Here is a 27,703-nt window from a genome sequence, read left to right as displayed (position 1 = left end):
AATATGATGTAAAAATCAGTGTTAATAAAATCTTAAAAAAAAATCTTTCCCGGGGCCAGGAGTTTGGCCTAGTGCTTGCCTAGCATGCACGAAGACCCGGGTTCGATTCCTCAGTACCACATACATAGAAAAAAGCCAGAAATGGTGCTGAGGCTCAAGTGGTAGAGCTCTAGCCTTGAGAAAGTCCAAGGATAGTGCTCAGGCCCTGAGCTCAAGCCCAGGGCTGGCAAAAAAAAATAAATTAAATTAAATTAAAAAAAATCTTTCCCTCTGTAGCTAGGAGGGAAAAAATAAAAGGGAAAGACACAGGGAGCTGGTGTCTCATGACAATGACTAGCTACTTGGGATCTGAGTATTGATCTGAGGATGGAGTTTTAGAGCCAGCCCTGAGACTCTTATCTACAATTAAATAACAAAAATCCAAAAGCTACTCAAGAGACTAAGCACTCAAGATCACAGCTCAAAGCCAGCCTTGGGGAGTAAGAAAATCTGTGAGACTCTCTTCTTCAATTAACCAGCACAAAAGCCAGAAGCTGAAATGTGGTTCAAGAGGTAGAGCACTATTGTTGAACATAAAAGCTTAGGGACAGTGCTCAGATCCTGAATCAAGCCCCAGGACCAGGACAAAAACAATAAAAATAAAAAGGAAGGAGGGGAGGAAAGAAGGAAGGAAGGACTCTCCAATGGTATTGTGTTGCTTGTTAGTGAGCTGAGGCTATAAAATTTTAAGAAAAAGCATAACATCATTGAAAGAGGCATGGGTTTATTCTTTGCTTCTGACTTCAAGATGAAAGCCCCAACATTGCAAGTCCCAGGATCTCTGGGGCAGAGGCTGCACTGATTTCCGTAGCCTTTCATCCCTTCCCAGAGAGCTTCTCCAATGAATTCCGCTTTGAGAGCTGTAGAGAAAGGCTTTGGAGGTTCCAGCTCTCTCATGTCCTGAGTGGCTCTATGGGGATGCAGGGCATACTACTTTCCTGTCACATTGGTCACCCCAGCTGTTTGGCCCCTCTGCCCTGTTGTCCTGAGCCTGCCCTTTTCTGGAATTTGCTGTCTTGTGGAGGGAGGAGAGAATCATTACCACACCTCTGCCTCTCAACTTCCAACACATTCCAGGCAGATTCTTTTTCTCTTCTCAAGTCTGAATTTTTTTTTCCTGGGTTTTATAGAAAGTAGTGTTTGGATAAGTTTTGCCTTGAACAATACTATTTGAGTGCTCTATTCTTTTCCTATATGAAAGTTTACTTTTTGAACTCCAGGGAGTAGAGAAGACATTCCAAGTTCTCTTTGTAGGGTTTCCACTTTTCTGTCAGAACCTCCATATGCTTACTTAGCAGTGATGTGATGACTCACGGCTTGATTCAACAACTCTGAGTGAGTGCAGAAAGAAGGCCAGCAGCAAGAGGCAAAGATCAAAGTCAATGCTTAGCTTCTCCACATGCAACTCCTATGGCCTCCTTTCTGCTTGTCTCCCTCTTGATGGAGTGATGAACACACTTCATTCTAATCTTATCCTCAGTAGCTATACTCTGGGAATTTGACTGGGAACACCCACGATGAGATGGATTCAGGAGACACAATTTGAAGTGCACAGAACAGGTTTCAAACAGTACAAGATAGTGGCGAATGAAGTGTCATCATTTGCCATCCAAAAAAACATATTCACAGAAAAATAAAAATCACATGAAAGAAATCAGAGGAGGCTTCCAGGAGGTGATAGAGAAGACATTGGGCGTGTCCATGGGTAGGAAATGGGAAGGAAGAGGAAAACGTAGGGCACAGTAGATAGAAGGAATGGCCTAAGTGACATGAGAATGAATAGCCATGGTTATGAAGCACTGAGCTTTATATGGGCAAAGCAGGGCTAGATATGTGGTTTGAATAAGCTAGGTTAGGTGTATTTGGAAGGAGACCTATCAGTGGTGAGGGGCATTAGACATACTGAGAAGAAGAGGGACAAGATGATTCTTAGCTGGGTATAGGTGACATTAAATAACTGTGGTGGCTGTGTGACATGAATGTCATACTTGATGGTAGTAGTTGTAAAACCACGCCTGTTGTACTTACCTTAGCAAAAATTGCGTATAACTTTGCTATAAAGTAGTATGGTGACTTGTTTTACAACATGGTGGCTACAGTGTAGTTACATTCCCCACTGCTGTCTGTAAGTGACTGATGGGAATTGGAGACAGAGGTACTGGTAAATGGAGGGGTGGAGGAGAGGAAGGGGGAGGGCATCTCATCTTCTTCATTAAATGGTCGTGGAACAACTGGCCACCCACATGGAGAAGAATGAAGTTGAATTCCTAGCTCATCGTAAATAATTCAAGAACTATCCAAGACTAAACATTAGAAGATAACCTACAGGAAGGGATTTATGATCTTGGCTTTGAACATGATTTCTTAAATAAGACAAAGGCCAGGTGACAGTGACTCTCACCTGTAATCCTAATTACTCAGGAGGCTGAAATCAGAATATCACTTTTCAAAGCCAGCCCAAGAAAGAAAGGCTGTGAGATTCTTATTGTCAATTAAGCACCCCCCCACACACACACATAAAAGCTGCAACTGGAGCTATGACTCAGGCGGTAGGGTGCTAGCCATGAACACAAAAGCTCAGTGTCCAGGCCCTGAGATCAAGCCCCAGAATCTGCATGCACAAACACACACACACACACACACACACACACACACACACACACACACACACACACTGGACAAACTGGATATGATCCAAATGAAAAGTTTTGTGTATCAAAAGACACCAGTAACAAAATGAAAAGAGGGGCTGGGAGTGTGGCCTAGTGTTAGAATGCTTACATAGCACACACAGAATCCTGGGTTTGATTCCTTGGTACCATATAAACACAAGCCAGAAGTGGGGTTGTGGCTCAAGTTGTAGAGCGCTAGCCTTGAGAAAGTTCCAGGACAGTACCCAGGCCTTTAGTTCAAGCAGCAGGACTGGCAAACAAACAGAAAGAAAGTGAAAAGAGTCAGGTGCAAGCAGAAGTGATGGAGTATGAGTTTTTGGTACAGGCAAGAAGGAATATAATTCCTACAATAGTTGACAATGTTAGGGGTTTATTCATTCATGCAAGGTAGCTCCGAGAGTAAAGTTGATGTAAAAGCTTAAAAAAAAGAAAGAAAATGAAAAGAGAACCCACAAAGTGGCAAAACTATTTAAAAATCATATACCTGATGAGTGTAGTATCCCAAATATGTAAAGTTCCCTTTCTGCTCAACAATAACAAAACTTTTTAAAGGCCAAATTGAATAGAAAGTTCCCCCCTGCCCTCCCTTATCTCTCTCTCTCTCTCTCTCTCTTTCTCTCTCTCTCTCTCTCTCTCTCTCTCTCTCTCTCTCTCTCTCTCTCTCTCTCTCTCTCTCTCTCTCTCTCTCTCATTGGTTGTGCAGCTTGAACTCTGGGCCTGCGCACTTACCCTGTACTGTTCAGCTCAAGGCTAGTGTTCTACCACTTGAGCCACAGCACCACTTCTGGTTGTCTGGTGGTTAATTGGAGATAAGAGTCTTATGGACTTTAGTGCCTGGGCTGGCTTTGAACTACATCCTCAGATCTCGGCCTCCTGAGTAGCTAGGATTACAGGTGTGAGCCATTGATGCCTGGTAATAGTTATTTCTCTAATGAAGATATGTAAAAAACTAACAAGAATACAAATACATGTTAAATGTTATTAGTAATTAGGGAAATGCAAATTAAACCCACAAAATGATGCCACTCTATTCTAACAAGGATTCCAGTACTATAAAAAAATTAAAAGGACAAATGTTGTCAAGGATAGGAACAAACTAGGATTTTCAGATAATAAATTATAATGTAAAATGATGCAGCTACAGTGGAAAACTGTTTGGCTGCTTTTAAATAAATGAAATAAAGCATTATCATGATCCAAATTTTTTACTTTTAATCATATATTCAAAAAATTTGAAACAGATTTCCAAACAAAATTTGGACATAACTGTGCACAAAAGCTTTATTCAGAATAACCAAAGATAGAAGCAATGTATATAACCATATAAAATGGTGCTTATGGAAATGATCTCTAAGAAATGGAAATGAGGATTTTTCAGTGCACTGTTTGCAATTTTTTCTCCCCTTTCCTTTAATTCATTCCCTATTACCACAGTTTCTGATTTCCGTACCCTTAGTCTTGTACCTAACTTTATCTGATTTGGGGAAGAGAAGGACAATCACAAAAATGGCTGGACAAAGGGTGAGCCAATGCCACAGTGAAACTCACTAGAGACTGTGTTGGAAATAGACTTTACATTTTGGAGGGGTGGGAAGTCAGGAAGAAAATGAGGGAGGGGTAACACTGTTCAAAAAGAAATGTAAAAAATGTTAAGTAACTGTAACACCTCTGTACATCATCTTTATAATTTTTTTTTAAAAAAAGGATAGAAAGAAACCAATATCCATCAGCAGATGAACAAAAACACCAAAAAGAGCAAGCCAAATTATGGTATATTACTCAGCTATGAAAAAGAAATACTGATATATATGTATACATATATGTCTATAAATGAACCATTGGAGCATTATGAAAGAAGCCAAATATAAAAGGTGATATATTTTATGATTCTATTTAAATGAAATGTCAAGAACAAGCACAATTATAAAGGCAGGGAGAAGATTAGTGGTTGCCAATGACTGGCAGCTGGCAAGAAACAACAGTGACTGCAAATGGGTGTCAGGGGTTGGGAGTTTTGCTTATAAGTGAAAAATGACCTAATATTGTGATAATGATTATACAACTCTGTGACTGTGACAGTCGTTAAATTATATTCCATAAATGGGTAAAATATGTAGTATATGAATCACAGCTCAAAAAACCAATCCAAGTTATTCTCCCTTCAAAATGTTGATTTTATGATTGGCTCCTGGCTCTCTGTCACTCGGCATGGGAAACCACAGTTCAGCTACAGGTCTCACGGGTGGTCACCTGGGGAATTACTCTTGGGGTCCCCTGTTTTTAGGCACACCAGCTGCTGCTGTCTTCCCAGGGCTTTATTGTGTACATTGCCCACATCAAGCAGGGCTGGTGACCACTTATTATTTGTCCTACCCAAATTTGCACCTTCAGCTTACCACATATTTTGTGTGTGTGTGTGTGTGTGTGTGTGTGTGTGTGTGTGTGTGTATGTGTGCTAGTCCTGGACTTGAGCTCAGCGCCTGAGCACTGTTCTTGGATTTTCTCAAGGCTAGAGCTCTACCACTTGAGCCTCAGCACCACTTCCAGCTTTTGTCTATATATATGGTACTGAGGAATTGAACCCGGGTCTGCGTGCATGCTAGGCAAGCACTCTACCACTAGGCCAAACTCCTGGCCCCCTTACCACATATTTTTGTTGTAAATGTCCATAGGATTTTAATTTTACTATTATATTGCTTTATAGTAGATTTAGAAAATGACAGTAACAAATGTTGGAGAATGGTATATCTATTTTCAGTAAATAGAGCTTTCATTCATAACATTTTAGCTTTTGTTTTTCTCTAAGATGGTACCTTATGATGTTGTCCAGGCTGGCCTTGAACTCACATTACTCCCATTTCAGCCTCTTGAGTAGCTGGGACTACAGGCATATGCCAACTACGCTTTTGCTGCTGTCTAGTGTCATGCCACTATTAAGACATAGTTAAACATGATATCAGCCTGGCTGCTTCCATCATCCCTGAATCCTTTTGATATGCATTTCAGATATTTATCCTTCATCTACATGTATCACTTGCCACTTGAGCAGCTTGGATAGTGGCTTGGAGATGGGGAGACAAAGGAATTAAGGGATGGTGTATTGCTTTCCACACTGTTTTATGTGAGCTGGGATTGGGTGTAGCAAATTCTGATCACCCAGAGCAATATATCTATCCTTCTGTTTTAGTAGCCCTGGGGTCCTATAAAATGATTAGACGTTCTCAGGTTATTAGTATTTTTTTCTCCTGGGCATCTTCAATAGTGCAATTCAGTACATTTATTGCTCAGAAAATATTACCATGGTAACTCATTCTGACATGTAAAGGAGTTACATGGAGTTGAAGAAAAAGAAGTTGAACTAAACCCCTCTTTATTCTTACTGCTTATCATCACTGAAAGACACTTAAATGAATTAAGAAAGATACACAAATGTAGGTACACTGCTGTGTTCTGTCTATTTTTAATGAATAATTGAGAAAAGGTTTCATCAGCTGGAATTATCTCCTCTTTGTTTTGCTAATGTAGATAGAAAGCAAGAAAGCGCTTGAAGAGCTAGATTTATCAGAGGACAGTCTTTTTTTTTTTGTCAGTCCTGGGGCTTGAACCAGTCCTGGGGCTTGAAATCAGGGCCTGGGATTGTCCGTCCTTGGACACTTTTTATTCAAGGCTCTGCCACTTGAGCCACAGCACAACTTCTGGCTTTTTCTGTGTATGTGGATTGAACCCAGGACTTTGTGAATGCTATGCGAGCATGCTACCACTAGGCCATGCTACCAGCCCTCAGAGGACATTCTTAAAGCAGAGAATGTTGGCAAATTCAAATTCTAGCTACACTGGGGTGTACAACACGGTCTGTAATGCTGGTACCAGATGTCTGATTTGTTTCATATATGTTTTATGTTTAAAAAAAAAACTTTCAAAAAATAAAAAAAACCCCAAACTTTCAAGTTCTGTGGAAATTCTTCAATGCTTGAATTTTAAGTTTGCACGACTAGGAAACTCTGTCCCAAAGATGAATGCAGAAGTCCTGGCTTTACAGCTTCTCTCCCCCAAGAGATTGGCAAAGATACCCACAATTGTGCTTCTCTCTTGCAAATAATTGACAAGAATCCTGACAAATGATTACAAATGAGTCCTTTAAAGACGTTACATATGATTCCTCAGCTAGAAATGGGGGAAAGGTATTATACTAGTTTCTTATTACTGCTGTAACAAATTTCCAAAAGCTCAGTGAAATAGAACATAGCAAATTTATTATCACACAATAGTCAGAAACCCAAACTGAGTGTCCCTGAGCTAAAATCAAAGTATCAATAAAACTAAGCTCCTTCTGGGGGGTTCTAGGGGGCAATGTTTCCTTTCGTGCTCCAGCTTCTACGATCTGCATTCCTTGGCTCATGGCCTCTTTCTCCATTTTTCAAGGCAGCTGAGCAATAACTTCAAATTTCTTTGCCGATCTGCTTCCGTTGTCATAGATTTGCTCATTCTGACCCTCCAGCTTCATAAGGACTCTTGTAAATTTATGTGGGCGGCATATGGATGGTTCAAGAAAACCTTTCCATCTCTAGCTTATCAGTTAAATCACATCTACACATATATTTATAGTATGTATGTACTATATATATTATTCATGATTTACTCATGGTTTTCTGAGAATTAGGATGTACTATTATTGGGGACCGATATTCTACCTATAGAGCCCCCCCAACAGCTCTCAAGTATGCCCATGCTAACCAGAAGCTGGTCTTGTCACATGTAGAGGGACATGAAGCTCTCTGTACTTGATCTGAATTCATCAACTAAATTGTCCTGGTGGCATGTAACAGAACATGATTATCTAACTCAGGGGAAAAAATTGAAAAGGCTCATGGAAATCAAAAGGAAAGCTGACTTAGAGAAGTCAGAAACTAGACAGCTTTGGTGGTTTAGCCCAGTCACATGAAATAATAATTAAAAAAAAACAAGACATCATTTTCAGGGCAGGAGATAAAGGGAACAAGGTTGCTTTAATCCTTGTTAAGTAAAAGCTGCCTTATATTTGTTTGGTTAATTTCATTCTCAGAATAATCCTGTAAGATAGTGGGTTTTTTTTTTTTTTTTTGGTTATACAGGGCAAGTGAGCTAAGCAGCAGGCAGGTAAATATATGCCACACATCAGACTGCATTTGCAGAGGACCTTCTTTTTCTTTAGCCTTATTTGCAGCCATCACACCTTCTTGTCATCTTGGTCCTATCTCAGCTCCACCACCGCATCACTGGCCAAGCCTGGAGTGTAGCAAGGCTCCCCTGTCCTTCCCATCTGTTCCTTTTTTCCTTCTCCATGCCCCTGCTTTCTACACAAAGTCTCACCCTGGTGGCTCGCCACTTTAAACCTAACTAGCGTGATTCCCAGCACACACCATATCGCCTTTCTCTCCACTACAACCTAAGCTCCATTTTCTCCTTTACCTGGTTTATTTTCATCATGTTTCCCAACTGCTACCTTTCCCTGCCTCCTCAAGTGTATGCTCATCTCTGGATAACTAACATTCTGACGTGTCTAGCTGTTCACACAATGCTATCACAGCCCATGTGGAACATGATGGTTCTGTTACAATGGCAACTATGAGGCTCAGGGAAGGTCTTTGCTTGTCAGTAACAGTGCCAGAACTCAGGCAGATTTGAACCCAGTTTTTAATTCTAGTTTTCATTTGTGTTGGTCCTGGGGCTTGAACTCCGGGCCTGGGCACTGCCCCTGAGCTTCTTTCTCTCAAGGCCAGTGCTCTACCACTTGAGGAACAGCTCCACTTCCAGCTTTTTGCCTGGGTAGTCTTTGAATTGTGATTTTCACTCTCAGCCTCTTGAGTAGCTAGGATTACAGGTATGAGCCATCAGTACCCAGCACGAGTCTAGTTTTCAGACTTTCCAACTAACTATTCCTCCTGTTTCACTCAGGCCAAATTTAGTCTGGACATCTTGTCCTTGTATCCCTTTTCTCCCTCCCCCATGAGACTTTGGTGTTAGTTTCAGTATTCATCCTTCAGGACTGGACTTGCTCATACTTTCTCAAAACTGTTCTTGAGAGCTCAGTCCTTAGAGATGGTTATTTTCTCTTTATTTTCTCTGGACTTGCCTCAGATCCCTCCTCCAAAGTGAGCTTATAGGATGGAGCATGCATCATCCATATACCCCAGGGTCAATTATGTTACAAGGACCAACGTCACTGCTGCTATGGAGTCTGACTGACTTATCTTTACCAGAGCAGTAGGGCAAAAGCCATGCCTCGTGGTCTTTGCTCTGTTTACTAGCACTGAATTCAGGCTTAGGTTTTTAAAGCACTTGCTGCTTAAGTGCTTGGACACAAGAAACATTATACAGGAGAAAGGGAAGATAAAAGCCACCTCAGGTGGCCTTGGAGTTAGAGTGCCCTGGCTTATGGGTGGAGCAGAATAGCCCTGGAATCCAGAAGGAGCCACTTACTAGGGCTCATGGACTCAGATTTCTTCTTCCTCCCGGTGGTCTGGATGAGGACCTCCGGTGTTCAGGTGCTTGGAGAAGTGACACTACAGAAGGGCTTACCTCTGAGCCTGCCCACTTGGGGCTGGGCTCCTTTCTCAATATCTTCTCAAGGGTGGGCTCTGAGTACAAGGGAGCTTGGTTAATGTGTATCCTTTATCTGTCCTTTCTATCCTCTTTAAGCACAAGAAAACCAGCCTTACTGCTGTGTTGTCTTTACAGAAACACAAAAACACCAACTGGCCCCTCCAAACTGCTGGGCTCAGACAGAGCTCAGAGGCCCCCTGCTGGGGATGCCTTGGAGTGGTTTCTTGGCTGAAAGCATGTGCTACTGACACTTGGCTGAGTAGGAAGTCTAAACAGTCATGTCCCTACTTCCCTTTTATTTCTTTGGTAATGTTAGGGATTGAACATGAGACCTCACACTTGCCAGCTCGGCACCTTGAGCATGTTCTCTAGCCCCTTGCTTCATTCCCCTGCCCTCCATTCTTGGTAGCAATATCACTAAATTGTTTCTAAGTGCTCATGATATAATCCTTGCTTATACCATGCCTCTTTTCTCTTTTTTTCTTTCCTTTTACTACTGAAGAAACAGGAAGGGAAAAAGGAAGCCTCAGTGTGCATTCTACCAGGCTTGCCTGTGAGCCTACCACTGCTGGCCCTTGAGGTCAGAGAGCCCTCAGCCCTGCCCAGTCTCTCCTTGCCACTCCTTGCCAAGTCTGAGGAGCACCATTTTCTTCCTGCCTTTAAACTTCTCCAGCTTTAAGTGACTGTCTAGAAGCAGAGAGCTTGCCTTATTTCCATCCCCACCCCTGACCTTCGGGACATTTTTGCTTTATTGGAATCCAATCACTTTCTTTGAGCTTATGAGCAAAAAAGGCTATGGCAGAGAGCAGGGATGCAAGTAACCTGGGTATTTTATCTAAAGAAGCAGGGAAAGAAAACAAAATCTTCTAAGTTGATCATTGGGTTGTTGGTATAAGAAAAAAGACACTAAGTGGCTAGAAATGAACTGTAAACACATTGAATGGCTGCAGAGTCTTGCTTGTAAAATTGGTAAAAATGACAGTGAATAAAGGACAGGGCCATATGGTATGGGGTTGGCCTGAATGTCATAGTGGAAGCATCTCATTAAAACCGTAAGTCCACTCTTCTCTCACAGAATTCTCAGTGTGGACACAGACTCAGAGGGGAATATGGCTTGACAAGGACATGTGGTCAAGGGAAATAGGGTTCATCTCATCATCAAATGACGACCTTGGAACATCACTGAGCGACCCTTAAGCTTGGCTCAGGGAGGTGCCAAGACTGCTTGTGGTGCTTCTTCCCATACAAGATATTCAAGCAAAAGCATAGTTGTCTCTTCAGTGTTGCACAAGGCCAGGGCACACTGTCTCATCAGGGCCTTTTTAGTTTGTAGATGACTATACTAATACCATCTCCTGGCTGAGCATTTCACTTAGCGAGATCAAAGCTGGAAGTTTAGTGGAGGCTGTATCCCAGAATCACTGGGAGATTCCTCACACTACCAAAGGCCTACCATCTCCCTAAGAAAGCACAAGCAAACCAGGGTCCCCTGGAACCCATGCTGTAATTGTTTGACAACATCCTCTAGATTTAACCAGTCTAAGAAGGATAGTACTTGGTACTTGCAGTGGGAAACTTGGCTACATTTGTGTATCAGGGATAGTTGCTGACACTCAACAGATGGTTTTTTTTTTTTTTTTTAAATGGAGGCTCTGGGAATTTATGCAGTTGGCTTTAAATCATATTCTATATCTTGGCCTCTGAAGCAGTTAGGATTATTGGTATGAACCGCTGGTGCCCACCTACAGGTTCTTTTAACTGCAGACCACTGGGATTACTGTCTAGTCTTGAAAAGGACACCAATCCATTGGAAAATTCCCTGGGGGATTTACAAATTAGACTACTTTGCAAATCTAGTCTGATGTTCAAATCCCAGATTGTCACTGATGCACTTGACAGCCAACTGCCCTGAACACCTTGCCTATTTGAATGTGACCTTATGTAACAGGCCACTGTATTTTCATTTCATCCATGAAAATAGCCCAGGTTAGTTGGTAAATGGTACCGATAAAAAATTCGATAACCTGGGGCCAGGAGTTTGGCCTTGGCCTAATGGTAGAGTGCTTGCCTAGCATACACTAAGACCTTGGTTCCACATACATAGAAAAAGCTGGAAGTGGTGCTGCGGTACAAGTGGTAGAGCACCAGCCTTAAGAGAGCCCAAGGACAGTGCTCAGGCCCTGAGTTCAAGCTTCAGGACTGGCAAAAAGAAAAAAAAAAGAACCTTACCCAGAATTTACACTAAACTGATTTTAAATGAAGCTACTTTGCTTCCACTTTTTCTTAGTCCCAGTGCCTGAATGCAGAACCTGTGCTCAAGACTAAGATTTTACAACTTAATTTACAGTGCCATTTCCGGCTTTTTACTGCCAGTTCTGGGGCTTGAACTCAGAGCCTGGGGACTGTCCTTAGGCTTTCTCAAGATTGGTGCTCTACCACTTGAGCCACAGAACCACTTCTGGCTTTTTTGGTGTATGTGGTACTGAGAAACTGAACCCAGGGCTTTGTGCATGCTAGGTAAGCACTAGGACACACTTCTGGGCCCCAGCCTTTTCTGCATACCGTTTGGAGATAAGTTTCACAGGGACTTTTCTGCCCAGGCTGGCCTTCAATTGTGATCCTCAGATCTCAGCTTGAGTAGCTAAGATTATAGGTATGAGCCATCAGTGCCCGGCTCCCACTTGTAAACTGCCCAAAGCTGCCAACAGAAGCTGTGTTCTGACTTTGCAGAAGCTGATGCCTTGGACAATTCCAGTCTGACATCTGCACCCCAGCAGAACTGGCAAGGCTGAAGCCAAGGTAATAGAGGACAAATTTTTTCACTAACTGATTATACAAATCAGTTGACCGAGGTCAGTTGAGAGCAGAGCAAGCCTGGCATGAAAGCAAGGACCCAAATCCTGTAAACCAAGCAAAGATGGAACACAGCAGTCACAGATGAAATACAAGGTTACTGGGAATTTAATGGTGGTGGGGATGGGGTGAGGCGACTGGGACAGGACCTGAACATGAAAACAAACTAGTTCTAAGTGTCAGAGAATGATTTCACTTTGGGTTAAAACAAAAACTTACACAAGTGCATACAAACACCTGAAATGTCACATACTAGTAGTAGTACTACTGTCCAGTCATTATTCCTCCCATATTTTCTAAAACACAATTTGACACAAATGGTACTGAGTAGTCATTAATGCCAGAAGTACTCAGCAGTCAAGGTTTGAAACCCAAGTCTAGGTGGTTAAACCCAGTTCATTCTCTTTCCCATAATTCCTTCCATCCAACTATTTCCTCTACATTCGATAGTCAATGTAATTATACTCAGTGGGAGTCTATAAATATTAAGACACAACAGCAAAATGCTGCCAGCCAATCTACTTTTGAATTATTATAGGTTTTATACCAGACAACATAAAAATCAAGTATGCTTGCCCCACCAAATCACCAACTACCTTTGTTCTGACCATTTGCCAGCCACTGCAAAAGCGTCATTTCAGATTTATTTCATAATTTTTTCCTCACAAAACAGTATCTTGCAATCAATCTAAATGAAAATAAATATCCCTTACTGTTCTCTCTATATAAATATGTATCTAAAAAGATCTCTAAGTTACCAAATGGAGAACAGAATATACTTTCACAGCTCAAAACTGAAGCCCAATCTCAATTCTGTTCCTTCTGCATTGACTATCAGAGGGACTTTATTAATGTAGTAACAACACGTAACTTAGAATTTTTAAAAAGTAAAAAAATAGTTCATTATTTTTTACTTCGTTTCAGTATTTTATATTATCAGAGGCAAACAGGTATTACATTTTTGTTTTATTTCCCTAAGAGTATTTGGTCTTACTGTGTGTGAATGCTACCATCCTGTGTAATTTACCATGTTCATTTCATTGTTTTTAAGTTAGGAATAGTGATGCCATCAACTCAAGGGACATCTTAGGGAAAGGTACTTCCCTAAGCCCTCTGCTCTTTTAGGCTAGAGCACAGACAGGCCTGTATACAGACTGTCTCAAGAAATAAACCCTTACCAGCTGTTTTATATATGAACCTTTTCTTTTTTGGCTATACTGGGGTTTGAAAAGAGCTTTGTTTGCTATGCAGATACTTTATCATTCAAGCCACACCCTATATACCTTTGTTTGGTCTGGTATTTGTCTGGGGTAAGCCTCAGACCCCAACTTCCTAGTCACAGTTCTTGTTTAGTTATGACCACAAGTATGTACCATCACTCTTGGTGAAGTGATATGGAGTCTTTTGCCCTGGCTGGCATCAAACTGATCTTCCTAATCTCTGCCTCCCCAAATAGGTGGGATTACAGTGTGAGCCATTTTCTAAAATAGCAAATTTACATAGCTACTCATGCCATTAATTTTTCACACACCAGAAAATTACAAAAATAGTTGTATTAAAACAATGACATGATTTGCATGTTGTGTATGCACATGCATAGGGGATATGTAAAATCAAAACATGGTAGCATCAAAGTGAAGATCAAGAACATTCTAAAGGCTATAAAAATCCTCTTGTAAGAAAATGGAATAGAATCATTTTGGGGCCATTAGTGATGGTGAAAGGAAACTCTTCAGTGAGAGAACTGCCTCTTGTCTGAAGACTTCCTGCTAATGTGCTTAAAGATTTTAGACTTCTCGACTTTCTTGGTCTTCTGGTAGCCGAATCCACCGCCACCTCCTCTCTTCTTAAGTTTGCCTTCATTGCTGTTCACGTCTGCAGGTAAATATTAAGGAAATCAGGCAGCAGAGAGGATAAACAGCAACAGTGAAACCCAGCATGAACTGCACTGCATCCTGGCCACGCCTGCCCCAAACCCTGACAGCATGGAGGCAAGAGGCTATGCAACAATTCTGCACATCAGGAGTGGCCTAATATGAGGTGAGACTTAAGTCCTGGTGCAACAGTCATGGCAACCATCTATCTCACACAGCAAAATTCAAGAGGAGTATAAGCAAAGAGCTAGAAGATCAATACAACCACATTTCTAAGTACTCCCAGTGCTGCCACATTGACTTTTGCTCCTGTTCAGACTTGGATGAGAAATGTTTAAGCAGCAAAGGACCCAGTCTTCCTGTCACACAATTCAACATGTACTCACAGCAATCAATACTCAACATCTAAAATAGGGAAGCCCTGGTGGCTCATGTCTGTAATCCTAGCTACTCAGGAGGCTGAGATAGGATCGCAGTTCAATGCCAGACAGTGCAGGAAAGTATATGAGACTCTTACCTCCACTAAATTACCAAAAAAAAAAAAAAAAAAAAGCTGGAAATGTAGCTGTGATTCAAGAGGTAGACAGCTAGCATTGAGTGAAAGCTCAGGGACAGTGCCTAGGCTCGGAGTTCAAGCCCTAGCACAGGCTCAAAAAATGGGAAAAGGGGATGGTAACCCCAGATGTGGTCTCCCTGCTCCCTTAATTTATCACTATAGCAATAAAAACATCTTAACTCAAGGTGCATTTCACCCATAAGATGACTGGTTGATTTAAATTCACTTGTGTAACCACTTAAACAAAGATCTGATATACTTGTTTCTTCTGCTGATAATAGGCACACATAAACTGCAACAATTTCAACTGGAGGTATTCTTGCCTTTTACCTTGAGCAAAACATAAAACTTACATTTTCTTTTGTGAAACTTGCCTTTTCCTTGGATTCAACCCTCCACTGGCTGTAAGGGGCTTAACACTCTTTGAACAGCTTTAATGATTTCCTTTAAATACTATGTACAACAACAAGTTCTGCAACTTTATCCTTTATCTCTTAGTCTTTTTTTTTTTTTTTTTTTGGTTGGCCATGGTGCTTAAACTCTGGGCCTAGGCACTATCCCTGAGCTCTTCAGCTCAAGCCTACCACCCTACCCCTTAAGCCACAGTGCCACTTCCTCATCTGTCTTTCTGTCTGCAATGTACAACAATCCCTACCTTTCACTGGGTCGGACTACTTTGCCCTTTTGAGGCTTTTAAGCCAAAGTTGCCTTACTCCTGTAATAATAATTAACTTCCTTTCACCCTCTCGTATTCCTATGTGCTAAACTAGTACAGGCAGACATTCAGCAGGATGAACATTGGAGCCCCTGACTGACAGCCAAAGCACTCAAACCCACTGGTAAACTCAAAATGCCCCCATGAAAACTTTGCTTAGTTCCAGCATGACTTAATTATAACCAAAAGGATACTCAGATCAACAAAAGGAGGCACCTTGAAACCAAATGACAGAGCAACCTGAGGCAAATTTAAGTTATTAACATCAAAGATCTGTTTCAGAGAATGGGAGTCATATGCTCGAATGTATGACTTGTATGCTTCCTGGGCTGACTTATGAAGGAAGTAATTCTTTTCAATCAGTTTTTCAAGCTGGAACAGAAAGAGACATTGACTTTAATAAAACAAATATAAAATATCAGAATAAAGTAATCCTACAATAGACATTTGTTTACACTTGTTCCAGGCAGTTTGTGAACTGACACAGCAATAAGACCAAGGTCAAAGTTATTTATATAAAGCATGGATGAAGAAAAGAAAAACAAAGCAACCTAGTAATCACACAGCAAAGAACCTTAAGTATTTCACAGTCTAGTTCCCACCTTGTGAAAGAAAAGATTCAGACTCAGTGAAGACAGTGTTGAGACAAAGTTATCTCTTACCAGAAATGTAACCAAAAAAGAGCAGCATACCTGAGACTGAATGTCAGAAATTTTCGACCAGGAAAAGTCAAATTCGTTTAGTGGAACCTAGAAGACAACACAAGTATTTAAAGACGAGTAAAGCAGAATGACCAACACTCAGATCTGGAGATGGATAAAAGTGCCCCGTATCCTATAAATAGTGAGAGAAGGGATGGTTCCAGGTAGCAGTAGTTTCACTATAGCTCACTCATGTCTGGAGCACAGGCATGGGGCCCCAGGATAGGCACCAGTATCTGTTTTCTCTTAGCTTCCCAATGTCATAGGAAGTTCCAAACTTGCTGGATACACATGAATCCGGGTAGGGACTTGCCTTTTTTCTTCCTGGAAGACTAGGGGAAAAACTGAACAGGGACAACAAGTTGGCAGAGGCCTTTTCCCTAAGGTATCTATGATTATATGGAGTGCTGAAGCAATATGGAACATTTAGTGAAGCCCACCAGCTCTTCCAACACCATCCTTCCCTGACTGGGGCCTGAGACACCCAGGCCCCTACAAGCTCCAGCAAGTACTTGCTATCATGTATCATATTAAGTAACTGGAAATATACAAGACTTATGCTAGGTCCTGGAAGGTAAGAGAGGAAATAAGATGTTCATTCTTGATGAAGGTATAACAAAGTAGCAACAAATTCCAGGAGTCCTTGGCTATGGGGCAGTGAAGGGTTGGAGATCAGAGGGGTCTCCCAGAAGAGAGCAGTGCTCTGGAAAACCAGGAAAGTTGCTTCCATAGCAAATGTGCAGAGGGTGCAGGGAAACTTTGGGAATGGCAACAAGAGGCAGGATAGAAGAAATATTCTGCAAGAGTGCTAAGGAGGCTGGCAAGGACCAAGTGTCAAGGCAAAGAAATTTTGCCACCAGTTCACAAAGACTAGCAATTAAGAGGCCTATTTTGATGGATTCTGTAATGAGAGGACAGAAAGGTCAAACCCAGACAGATTACTCAGGGAATGAGTGGGAGGACCTGCAAAAAAGATAACTACTTTCCCTACAAGGCAGACTAGGGGAAGGCAGGAGCAGCTGCCCCAAGAGACAGTGGTAGGAGAATTAATGGAGAAATATAGTTAAGAAAAAAATGAAGCAACAAAAAATGAAGAAAGTAGTAAATGTGAATGCAGATTCCCATTGCTTTATGTAAGAACGACAGATACCAGAATGAAGAGAAGCAGATAAGACTACGGGAGGCATGGAGGAATAGGAAAAGAGAGCCTAAAGGATCAGAGTTTACACAAGGCTGTAGGAACAGGAGAAAAGAGACTGGGACACAGGAAATACAAATGAGACAGAAATGGGAGCTAAACTATGTGGCAGCTGATTCTGCTCATATTCCCTGGCCAAAAGCATATAAAACTTCATTTTTTTCACAGCATTTCCCAGACTTAAGATCTCTCTGCCAATTTCTACAAGAACAATCATGTTCTAATTTAATATTTTCTAAACAAATGTATTTACCTTGGATTGCCTCAAGTAACGAAGGAAGCCTAATTCTTCTGGGCGCAAAATAAGCAAAGCATGTCCTCTTCCGTTTAGGCCTCTGGCTGTTCTACCTACACGATGAATGTATTCCTTTAGTGGAGAAAAAAAAACCTGGGTTTAGGCATGGATCTCACATGAGCCTGTTAGCATCATTGCTGTTTTTTGGATGACAGAAAGAGGTATGTCAGTAGTCCTGTACTGAGAAGGCATGCCTCCCACAGACTGGAACTTTCACTATGTCCATATGAAGTCAGGCCAACATACCCACACCCTCTGCAAACACTATTCATGAATACTTGGTTAAAGATAAGGCCATGAAGAGGCTGTTATGCCGTGTTTACATTAACACCATGGCCTAATAAATTAAGTGTATTTCATCTTCAAAAATGGTTTAAGAGGGGGGTTGGGGGGGGGGAGGGAAATGGGTACCAAGACATGTGAAAGGGTATCAATGTATGTGAATTAATGCACCTTCTATCTGGCAAATATCATGTAACCCTTTTACTAATTACAATAAAAAAAATAAAGTAAAAAAAAAAAAAAGAAAAAAAATGGTTTAAGAAAATACGCTTTAGACCTAACCAACTATTCATTATAACCCACTGTTCTGTCTGTGAAATATTTCTTAATAAAGTTTGTTCCACTCAAACACTACAGAATCTTTATATAATTCCTTAAATAAATATTAATTCTCTCAGGCATCTGCTGCTCTAGATATACCATTCCAAAGATCTAAAACACCCACTTAAAAACATTCTGATACCTGTCAATCTTCCCTGCATACCCTCAGCCCAGCAAAGCCCAAATCACTTATTAATCCCAGGGAAGTGTGGTAGGGCTGCTCAGCAAGGGTAAACTTCCTAGATAGGAGTCTCTCAGAGACTATGGACAGTAAACACATTCCATGTACAGCCCTTCTAAAGATGCCCCACTTCCCTGTATGTTAATTACCTTAGGGTCATCTGGAGGATCATATTGAACAATCCAATCAACTTCAGGAATGTCCAGCCCTCGTGCTGCCACATCTGTACACAACAATATTCCTGAATCTGCATTGCAGAACTGGAAGAATGTGGTTGTACGTTTGTTTTGCTTCTGCCTTCCCTAGATTAAAAATGAAACAAAATCCATTAAAGCTGGAACTTGGAGTTGTTTCTAGAAAGTCTAAGTACACCCAAAATGTTGAACACTACAATAAAGATAGGGGCTCCCAACAGTGTTCAAACTACTCAAAACTAGTCTTAAGAAGAGCAATGCTTCCAATCTCACATTAATAAGCTGCTAGCAACCACTTACATGAATGGCCAAGACAGGCAAATCAATGTAGTTCAGCAACTCATAGTGATATTTCACGGATTTACAAGATGAAAAGAAAACCATTACTTTCTTCTTTCTGTTCTTTTTCAGGAATGTAAAGAGCAGAAGGAATCTCTTTTCAGATGGACAAACAACATAGCCCTAGAAATGAGCCAAGTGAGTATATTATTCAAGTGAACTTAATAAATTCACACAACTTGTAGTTAACATAGATATAATGTAAGACTTTGCTCATGACATTTAAAATCTAAACCAACATGCAATTACAAGGAACGAATTCATCAAAGATCCAACATGTAACTCTCATTTTCATCAACCTCCTTTGGACCTGCCACCTCCTCCCTACCTTTCACAGCTATGATACCTTGCACCTTACAGAGATTAGAAACACTTTTTAAAACTGTACTTAAAACTGTCAGTGTTAACATGCTTCTAGTGTAACAAGCAGTATTAAGAGTAAAGAGTTGATCTGATTATTCTATTCAGTTTATGGTACAAAGAGTTAAGGGACTCAATATTCATTTTTGCTGCCTTTGATTAAAAGTTCATTAATGTGTTAGCTCTATGGATAATTTCTAAACTATTACAAGGGAAGATCTTTGCAGTTCTAAGTTTTTTTTTTATTTATAAGAGAGTACCTGCTCAAGACCATCCACTGTAGCATTGGCTTTATCATCATCAACACCAACATACAATGGCTCCTTTTTCAGAGAAATCCTTGCCAAATCTTCAACTTTTCGAGTTTGTGTGGCAGAAAAGAGCATGGTCTGTCTGCGTACTGAAACAGACACACATAAATATCTCAAATCTCCATAACTGTTTCACATTCACAAAAACTCCAAATAAAAATATGAGGAAGAGTAGAGCTGTCACTATGGATTCTGTAAGTATTAAAATGGGTAAAAAGAACATATTGTTAAACTTCATAGATCTGTAAGTTTGATGACTGAACACTGAAGGGCAAATTCATTCAAAGACAAATTTCCAAATCTTACCCAAGAAGAAAACTCAAATAGTTGGTAGCACACTTTACCACAGCTAGCCAGGCAGGTACTGCAGGCTCACAACTGTAATACTAGCTACTCAGGAAGCTGAGATCTGAGGATCAGGTTTGATGCCAGCTTGGGCAGCAAAGTTCCTCCAATTAAACCACCAAAAGCTGGAAGTAGAGCCATGGTTCATCACGTGATAGAGCACCAGCCTTGAGTAAAAAGCTCAGGAACCATGCCCAGGCCCTGAATTCAAACCCCAGGAACAGTATCCCCCACCCCCAAACAAACTACCACAACAAACTTCACTAGCTCTCCCTTCCCTCCACTTCTGGATAATTATTAATCAAAAAATGTATCTATCCCTTATAAATTGTAGACAAATAACACTGTTGCAAACTGTACCAACAGAAATTCTCATATGAATAGATATCCACAGATGAAAGGATGAACTGCTACATTCTATTTAAAAAAATAGGATGGCATTGAGGAAGAGGCAGAAACATCTGAGGGGGAAGGACATGTTCATGATATTGTTGCGTGATGGTTTCAAGGAACATTAAAGCATTAAAACTTAAAGATTTTATATATGTACAACTTATTAGGTCAATTATGTATGTCGACAGAATATAGTAACATAAAGCACGATGAACACAATCATGTCTCTACTATGAATGATGACATTAAGACCATAACCAGGAGATGTGCCAGCCAAATACAACACTGAAGAGAAGACTATGATCATCTCAAAGATGTTCAATAAGGTAACAGTAGGTAGTATAACAAAGGAGGGAATGAGACATTTTAATACTGTTTAACTGGCATTATCATCCATGGCTAAACTATAAAATCAGTATAAATCTGATGAATGTATTCTAAATTACCTCTAAGCATGACTGGCTCAACTTCCTAAAATTTTGGTAGTAGGGCCGGGAGTTTGGCCTAGTGGTTAAAGTGCTTGCCTAGCATGCATGAAGACCCAGGTTCGATTCCTCGGTACCACATACATAGAAAAAAAGCCGGAAGTGGTGCTGAGGCTCAAGCGGTAGAGCTCTAACCTTGAGAAAGTCCAAGGACAGTGCTCAGGCCCTGAGCTCAAGCCCAGGACTGGCAAAAAAAAAAAAAAAAAGGTAGTAAATATACTTATTTTCCTGTAAGAATTTCTCAAGCTACATATAGTTGTATCTACTTACCTGGCAAAAGTTTAATAATCTGTTTCAATTCTTCTTCAAATCCAACATCCAAGATACGATCGGCCTCATCAATAACCAGACACTGTAGATTTTTATACATAAATCCTGGAGTATTCTAACAAAAGAAAAGAGGAGTCAGCTGTCAAGTTATGTTTCATATGCCACAATAGCAGGAGTGGCACCATGTAAGAGTTGTACCTGCATATGGTCTAGGAGACGGCCTGGTGTGGCCACAATGATGTTGATCCCATTGCACAGTTTTTGTGCTTCAGCAGATCTGTTACTGCCACCCATGATCAACCCATAGGTGTGAACATGGTGAGTCATTAGCTCTTTAAGAACTCCAAAAGTCTGCATGGCCAGTTCTCGAGTGGGCGAGAGAATTAGGACTCCTGTTCCTAAAAAGCCAAAATGACAGAAGGTACATGGTTGTCACCAGGAGGCCCTACAAGCTATAACAAACGTCTAGTGAAATAATGGTGGGAATAGATCAAAAGCTTACCATTCCTGGGCATGAACTTTAACTTAACAATGAGCTCAATAGCTGGAATTAGAAATGCCAGGGTTTTGCCACTTCCTGTTTTTGCAGCTGCTAAAAGATCCCTAAACATTCAAAAGGGGAAAAGAGGAAGACATTCATAAGTATTTACTGAACACCAAATGTTAACACAATGTTAAATCAATAAAACAATTTTGGTATTTTCTTTACAATTTCTTACTCCAAAGAAAAGATACTAATTTCTAAACATTACGGTCAATAATCATACCTGCCCTCTAGAAGTGGTTTAATACTTTTATGTTGAATCTCAGTCATGTGTACAAAACCCATTTCTTTTATTGCCTTCAAGGTATTTTCATTGACAAGAAGACTTAGAGAATCAAATGAAGTATCCTCAAAGGCACCTATGAATAAGACAGTTTATCATTAGCAAACTTATTTTCTTAGAGTTAATGCTGTTAATAGCTGCCAAAACTAGTTTTGCTTTTTTCCCCCTATATATTTTTATTGTAATTAATAGAAAGGTTGTATTATATTCACCAGATAGAAGGTGTATTACTTCACAAACATTGATTCCCTTTCTCAGGTCTTGGTCCCCATTTCCCTTCCCCCACCCGTCCCTCATCTTGTTTCCTGGCCTTTTTGCTAAGTGTAGAAGGGCTTCTTACACTGAAAATCTACCCCCACCAAGAGCTGGTGGCTCAAGGCTACTGCCCTACCCCTGGGCCTGGGTGGTGTCCCTGAGCTCTTCAGCTCAAGGCTACTGCCCTAAATACTAGATCCTCAGTCCCACCTCCCCTTTTCTAGTGATTAACTGCAGATAAGAGTCTCTGGTTTGTCTTGCCTGGGCTGGCTTTGAACTTTGATCCTCAGATCTCAGCAGCCTGAGTAGCCAGGATTACAGGCCTGCGCCACTGTGCCCAGCTTACTTTTTTTTTTTTGTGGGTCATGGGGCTTGAACTCTGAACTTGGCCTGAGTGCTATTCAGCTCAAGGCTACCATTCTACCTTTGGACTACATCCCACTTCCTGTTTTCTAGAGGTTAATTGGAGATAAGAATCTCTAGTCCTTTTGTGTCAGAGCCTGCTTTGAACAATGATCCTCAGTTCTCAGCTTCATAAGTAGCTAGGACTACAGATGTGAGCCTCGGGCTGTGCTGCTACTTTGAACTTTGATTTTCTACTGGAAATGGGAAGTTTATTAAGACAGCAAGTTGAAAGTTAGGAATGACATTCTGGCTGAATTTTTTTTTTTAAATAGTACTAAAGAATGAACTCAGGATTCATTCTAGCACTGGAAGACTGAACTGCAACTTCAGATTGTCCTTTTTGAGAAGAATGTTCCTAGGGATAAGAAACCAATCTTCTTGGCATACTAAGGAGGGGTAAATTTTAGGGTTAAGACCTTTAGTGCTGATACTTGGAAAATTCTGGGCAAACTTGAACCTAGTCATTCTACCCGAAGCCAAAATTAACCTTATGATAACACATACACCACTGTATACCTTTTGGAACTGTGAATTAAGCTGTAAACTCTTTATAAAAGGATAAACTAAAGAAACAAAAGGTAGTAGAAGCTACGAAAATATCAAAGTACTAAAGTGTTAGAAAAGAAAAAGCGTAGAAAAGAAAAATAAGCAATGAAACAAAAGAACCAAGTAAGATAAAGCAGAAGATAGTGATGACATTACCAAGAAGGCAACTCCAGAAATCTCCCTAGAAGTTACCTGTTAGTCCCATAGGCAGGCGGGGCAATTCCTTGTCACCTTCCTTATTGTTTGGCTTTTCAGCTTCATCTTCTGTTTCTTTAGGAGGAGCCTTGGTATCTTCTTCAATCTTTGCCTTTTTAGTATCTTTGGTTTAAAAAAAAAAAGGGCAAGTTTTTCTTAAAAACTCTCTCTCTCTCCAGTCATGGGGACTGAACTCAGGCTCTGAGTACTGTCCTTGCATTTTCTCAAGGCTAGAACTCTACCATTGGAGCCACAGCACTTCAGGTTTTCTATGTATGTTGTACAAATTCCTGGCTCTAGAGATATATTTTCCAAAGCTCCCACCGCTAGCTCCAGGGCTTGAACTCAGGGCCTGGGCACTGTTCTTGGGGCCTTTCCAAGGCTAGCATCCCATCACTTGAGCAACAGCACTACTTCCAGCAGGAATTGAACCCAAAGCTTCCTGTATGCTAGGCAAGCAATCTACTACTAGACCATGCTCCTGGCCCTTAAATATTCTTTAAGAATCTTTTTGAAGGGGCCAGGAATGTGGCCCTGTGGTAGAGTGTTTGCCTAGCATGCTTGAAGCCCTGGGTTCGATTCCTTAGTACTATATACACAGAAAAAGTCAGAAGTGGTGCTGTGGCTTAAGTGGTAAAGTGCTAGCCATGAGAAAGCCAAAGGAGGGCCCAGTTCAAACCCCAGGACTGGCCAAAACAAAAACAAAACAAAAAAACCTTGTAAGTTCCACTGAATAATGAAGACTATAAAAAGCATAGGGGAAAAGGGGCACTTACAAGATTCTATTTAAAAAGGCCTTTTATAAGTCATGTCATGTGCCATTAACTTTCTATAAGATCTACTTTTGTTTTAAAGATGAACAGAAAAGTCAGTCTCTTTATGTTCCCAAAGAGACTAAAAGCCAGGGCATAATTCCTTAGCTGGGTGATAGAAGCTGGACTGTTGCTAGGTTTTAGGTGGAGAGGGAGGAAAGGTAGACTTCCCTAGTTTTCACACATGCATTCATCATAGGTACCAAACTACTGTTCCACCTACACCCCCCATATTGCTCTAAAATGGGTGATTTTAAGACTGGCATATTCAAAAGCCACGGGTATCATCAACAACTGGTCTCCCTGGATCATGACTTCTGTTTTCCTTATGTTTTTAGATAGATTTTGTGAGTGATGATAGTGACTTCATTGGGCATACTCAGAACAAGGCTCTTGGAGCGATTACTTTTAGAAGATTATATTATAATCACATCAAAACTAATTCTTAAGCTTCATGATTTACCACGGCATGTTAAATTTTATTTAAGGATGTTCTTATAAGTTACAATTGAGTTTTCAGGCAGCATAAACAGCCACACATTTCTGAGAAAAGCCAAAAGCTTTTTTCTAAATGAATGCTTTACTTCAAGTAGAATGTATCAACTAGATCTTCTAACTTGGGCACGTAAACTTTCTATAAAGAATTAATCATGAATATTAGAGGCTTTGCTGTCCTCAAGTGATTTCTGTTGCAATTAAAACATAACCTAATAGGCCCTGACATAATCTAAATTAAAATCAAAACAAAACAGGTAGAAGGCCAAATAGTTTGCTGATTCCTGTTCTATTCTACCTTGAGGCTTCTACTTCTATAGCTCAATTAAAAAGTCAATTCCATTACTGGAGTTTGTTAAATTCAATAATCTTCCTCTTCTTTCCTTGTTATGACTACTCTGCTCCAGTACAAGTTAATGTTCTGCTTATTCAAAATCTTCTTACATCTATTACAGTTATTTTTTTACTGGTACTAGAGTGTGAACTCAAGGGCTGGGCACTGTCTCTTAGATTTTTTTGCACGAAGCTGTGACTCTACCACTTCACTTTTGGCTTTCCGGCGGTTAACTAGAGATGAGTCTCATGGGTTTTCCTGCCTAGGCTGGCTTCCAACCACGATCTTCAGATCACAGCTTTTGAATAGCTGTGCTTGTACATGCAAGCCAAATATTTGAACTACATGCTATTTTAGGTACTTTGCAAGGAAGTCTGCTTTTAAACAGTAGAATTATAGAAGAAAAAAATAGATGAGCAAAAGTGGTCAATTAATTATTAAGTGAAATTCACTGACACAAAACAGGCTAGGGAGATCCCACTACTATTCACCAAAACTGTTAAAATAAAATAGAATGCCACAGTACATCCCATTTATCAAAAAAAAGAAAAAAAAAAGTCCAGTTAGCCGAGCTCTACTGCTTGAGCCACAGCACCACTTCTGTCTCTATGTATGTGGTAACCAGGAATCCAACCCAGGTCTTTATGCATTCTAGGCAAGCACTCTACCACGAGGCCAAATTCTCAGCTATAGTTTTATCTATCTGTTAGGTATTAAATTCTTTAAGGAATATAAAAACATGATCTACTGCTCAATATTTTGAAAAAAAAAAAAAAAAAACAAAAACTAATTCCCTTTCACCAGCAGCAAAATATTTCTTTTAGCTATCAGGCAAGTCTCTGGCGTACTGTGAGTATACAGGGAAAGCTCTTACCTGTCATGTTCACATGACAGTAATAAGAGGGAAAGCTGAATTAAAACTGTGAATGAATAGCTGAAGCTAAAAGAAAATAAGGTACGTACCAGGCTCCGAACCATTCACCATTTTCATCTTTTTCTTCCTCTTTTTCTTTTTTGATTCTGTATTAGGAGACTGTGTTTTGAGTTCTTCTGTGGTTGAAGTGGTAGATTCCTGGGGGTGTTTTTCAGCTACTTTTACATTTTCCACTATGTCTTCTGATATGTCTCCATTTTGTACTTCTGACAAACCCACCTTCACAGAATGCTTAACTTTTTTAACTTTTCCAACTTTCAATGTTTGTTCAGGCACATTTTCATTCTGAGTTTCGGACAGGCTCTCATCTGATGCCCCTATTTAAAACAGAAACATGTATGTATACACTGTAACGAAGACTGGGGGGCACTGGAATCTGACACGAAAAATTACAGAGAGTCTGGGACTGGAAAACTTCAATGAAGTCAGATACTTAAGAGATGGGGTCTCACCATAGCAGTTACAAAGCACTTCTTTTACATAAGCTGCCACTTCTCTCTCATTCAACTCTAATTCCCCTAGGCTGCATGAATTGAAAATGGTTAATGAAATCATCTATTGGTCTCAACATCTATATACATGCAAGAAAAGTTTCATGCTTTGTTTGCTTATAAAAAAGGATAGAGGGGCTGGGAGTTTGGCCTAATGGTAGAGTGCTTGCCTAGCATGCACTAAGACCAGGGTTCAATTCCTTGGTACCACATAGATAGAAAAAAGGCCAGAAATGGTGCTGAGTCTCAAGTGATAGAACTCTAGCCCTGAGAAAAAGAACCCAAGGACTGTGCTCAGGCCCTGAGTCCATGCCCAGGACGGCCCCACCCCCCACAAAAAAGGATAGAAAAATTAAATTTTATTATTTCTTGTTCAAATTGTTATTTCCATCTACACCAATACCAACTACTTTGTACGAACTATCAATGTATGCAAACTTGAATATCTCTCTCAAGCCCACAAACGTACTTTCAATTCATTGCTATCTGTTGAAAACCATCAGCATTTCCCATTAGGGGCAGCCTTTTCAAAAATCTCTGGGTCACAGAAAATTAACGAGGTAAGGGTGACAAACACATGAAACTCTTTTAAGTCACTGTGCAGGACGGCAGAGAAGTCTTAAGGAATTTGACATCTTGAGGTTGGGAACAACAAGCACACATTCAGACTTAAAAGACATGGCTCCTATCCTTACATAACTCTGAGGCCAGATCTGCCTTTACCATGTTACATACCTCAACAGCCCCAAGAGCTGGGTGTCTCTATCTCCCTGTGAGAGCACCCACACTCTGCTAAAGTGTTTCCCCGCTTGCCTGCTGGCTTACTTCCTACATAAAGCTCTGCCAAGTTTTCTTTACCGTAGTGACTTGTCCAAAAATTGTTATTCTGTGACCGAAGTCAAGGACCTTTAGTGAAAGAATGCCCGTATTTAAAGGTTAAACTTCACTCAACCTCACAAGCATCCGGTGATGAGATGGGTCGAAAAACGCACCTCCACACGACTAATGCGTACGCATTTGGGAGGAAAGTATAAGAACCATGGAGAGATGGAAAAGTAAACGAGCAGAACTGAAGTAGCACGTGGCTGAAGGGGAATGGGAGAGAACCCGGCGAGGGCTGCCCCGGGCCGGGCCGGGCCGGCAGCCTCGGCGCGCTGCATGCCCGGTCTCACTCCAGTGGCCGGCGGGTCGGCGCACAGCCCGGCTGGCGGCCCGCGTGGGGCCTCCTCAGCCCGGCTCACCTGGAAGCTTTTCCTGCAGCTTTAGGTTTCGCTGTCGCAACTTGCGATTTCTCTTCTCGATCTTCTTCCGCAGAAGTTTCATCTGCAGGTACGACATGCTGCCACAAACGCGCCCGGGCGGCCCCTTGGCACCGCCGCTCAGCGTCAGGAGCCGACCAGGACCACACGTGCGCAGCTAGGCCAACCGGAAACACATCTCCGG

At 40.9% G+C, this 27,703-nt stretch overlaps 1 protein-coding gene across 2 annotated transcripts; it reads right to left on the bottom strand.

Annotated features, from left to right (window-relative positions):
- Positions 1-12,231: 12,231 nt before the first annotated feature.
- Positions 12,232-27,702, bottom strand: Ddx18 (DEAD-box helicase 18). Of its 2 annotated transcripts, none has more exons than XM_090342927.1 (14): positions 27,502-27,702; positions 25,799-26,086; positions 23,192-23,317; positions 21,734-21,869; positions 21,469-21,569; positions 21,165-21,364; positions 20,967-21,081; positions 19,423-19,562; positions 18,764-18,925; positions 18,419-18,571; positions 17,444-17,557; positions 15,984-16,040; positions 15,486-15,663; positions 12,232-14,021 (listed from the first exon to the last, which is right to left on the bottom strand). In XM_090342927.1, exons 1-14 carry the CDS (start codon positions 27,596-27,598, stop codon positions 13,879-13,881), a joined length of 2,010 nt encoding a protein of 669 aa, XP_090199053.1. In that variant the 5' UTR covers positions 27,599-27,702; the 3' UTR covers positions 12,232-13,878. The 2 variants fall into 2 exon arrangements, with proteins under 2 accessions (XP_090199053.1, XP_090199054.1); XM_090342928.1 differs by having other exon boundaries at positions 17,444-17,562; positions 18,424-18,571.
- Between the last annotated feature and the right edge of the window lies 1 nt (position 27,703).

This window comes from Megascapheus bottae, chromosome 12 (genome assembly GCF_031878675.1).
Source record: "Megascapheus bottae isolate mThoBot1 chromosome 12, mThoBot2.hap1, whole genome shotgun sequence".
NCBI lineage: Eukaryota > Metazoa > Chordata > Mammalia > Rodentia > Geomyidae > Megascapheus > Megascapheus bottae.
The sequence above is the reverse complement of the archived record's forward strand: the minus strand, read 5'-3'. Positions and strand labels throughout refer to the sequence as shown.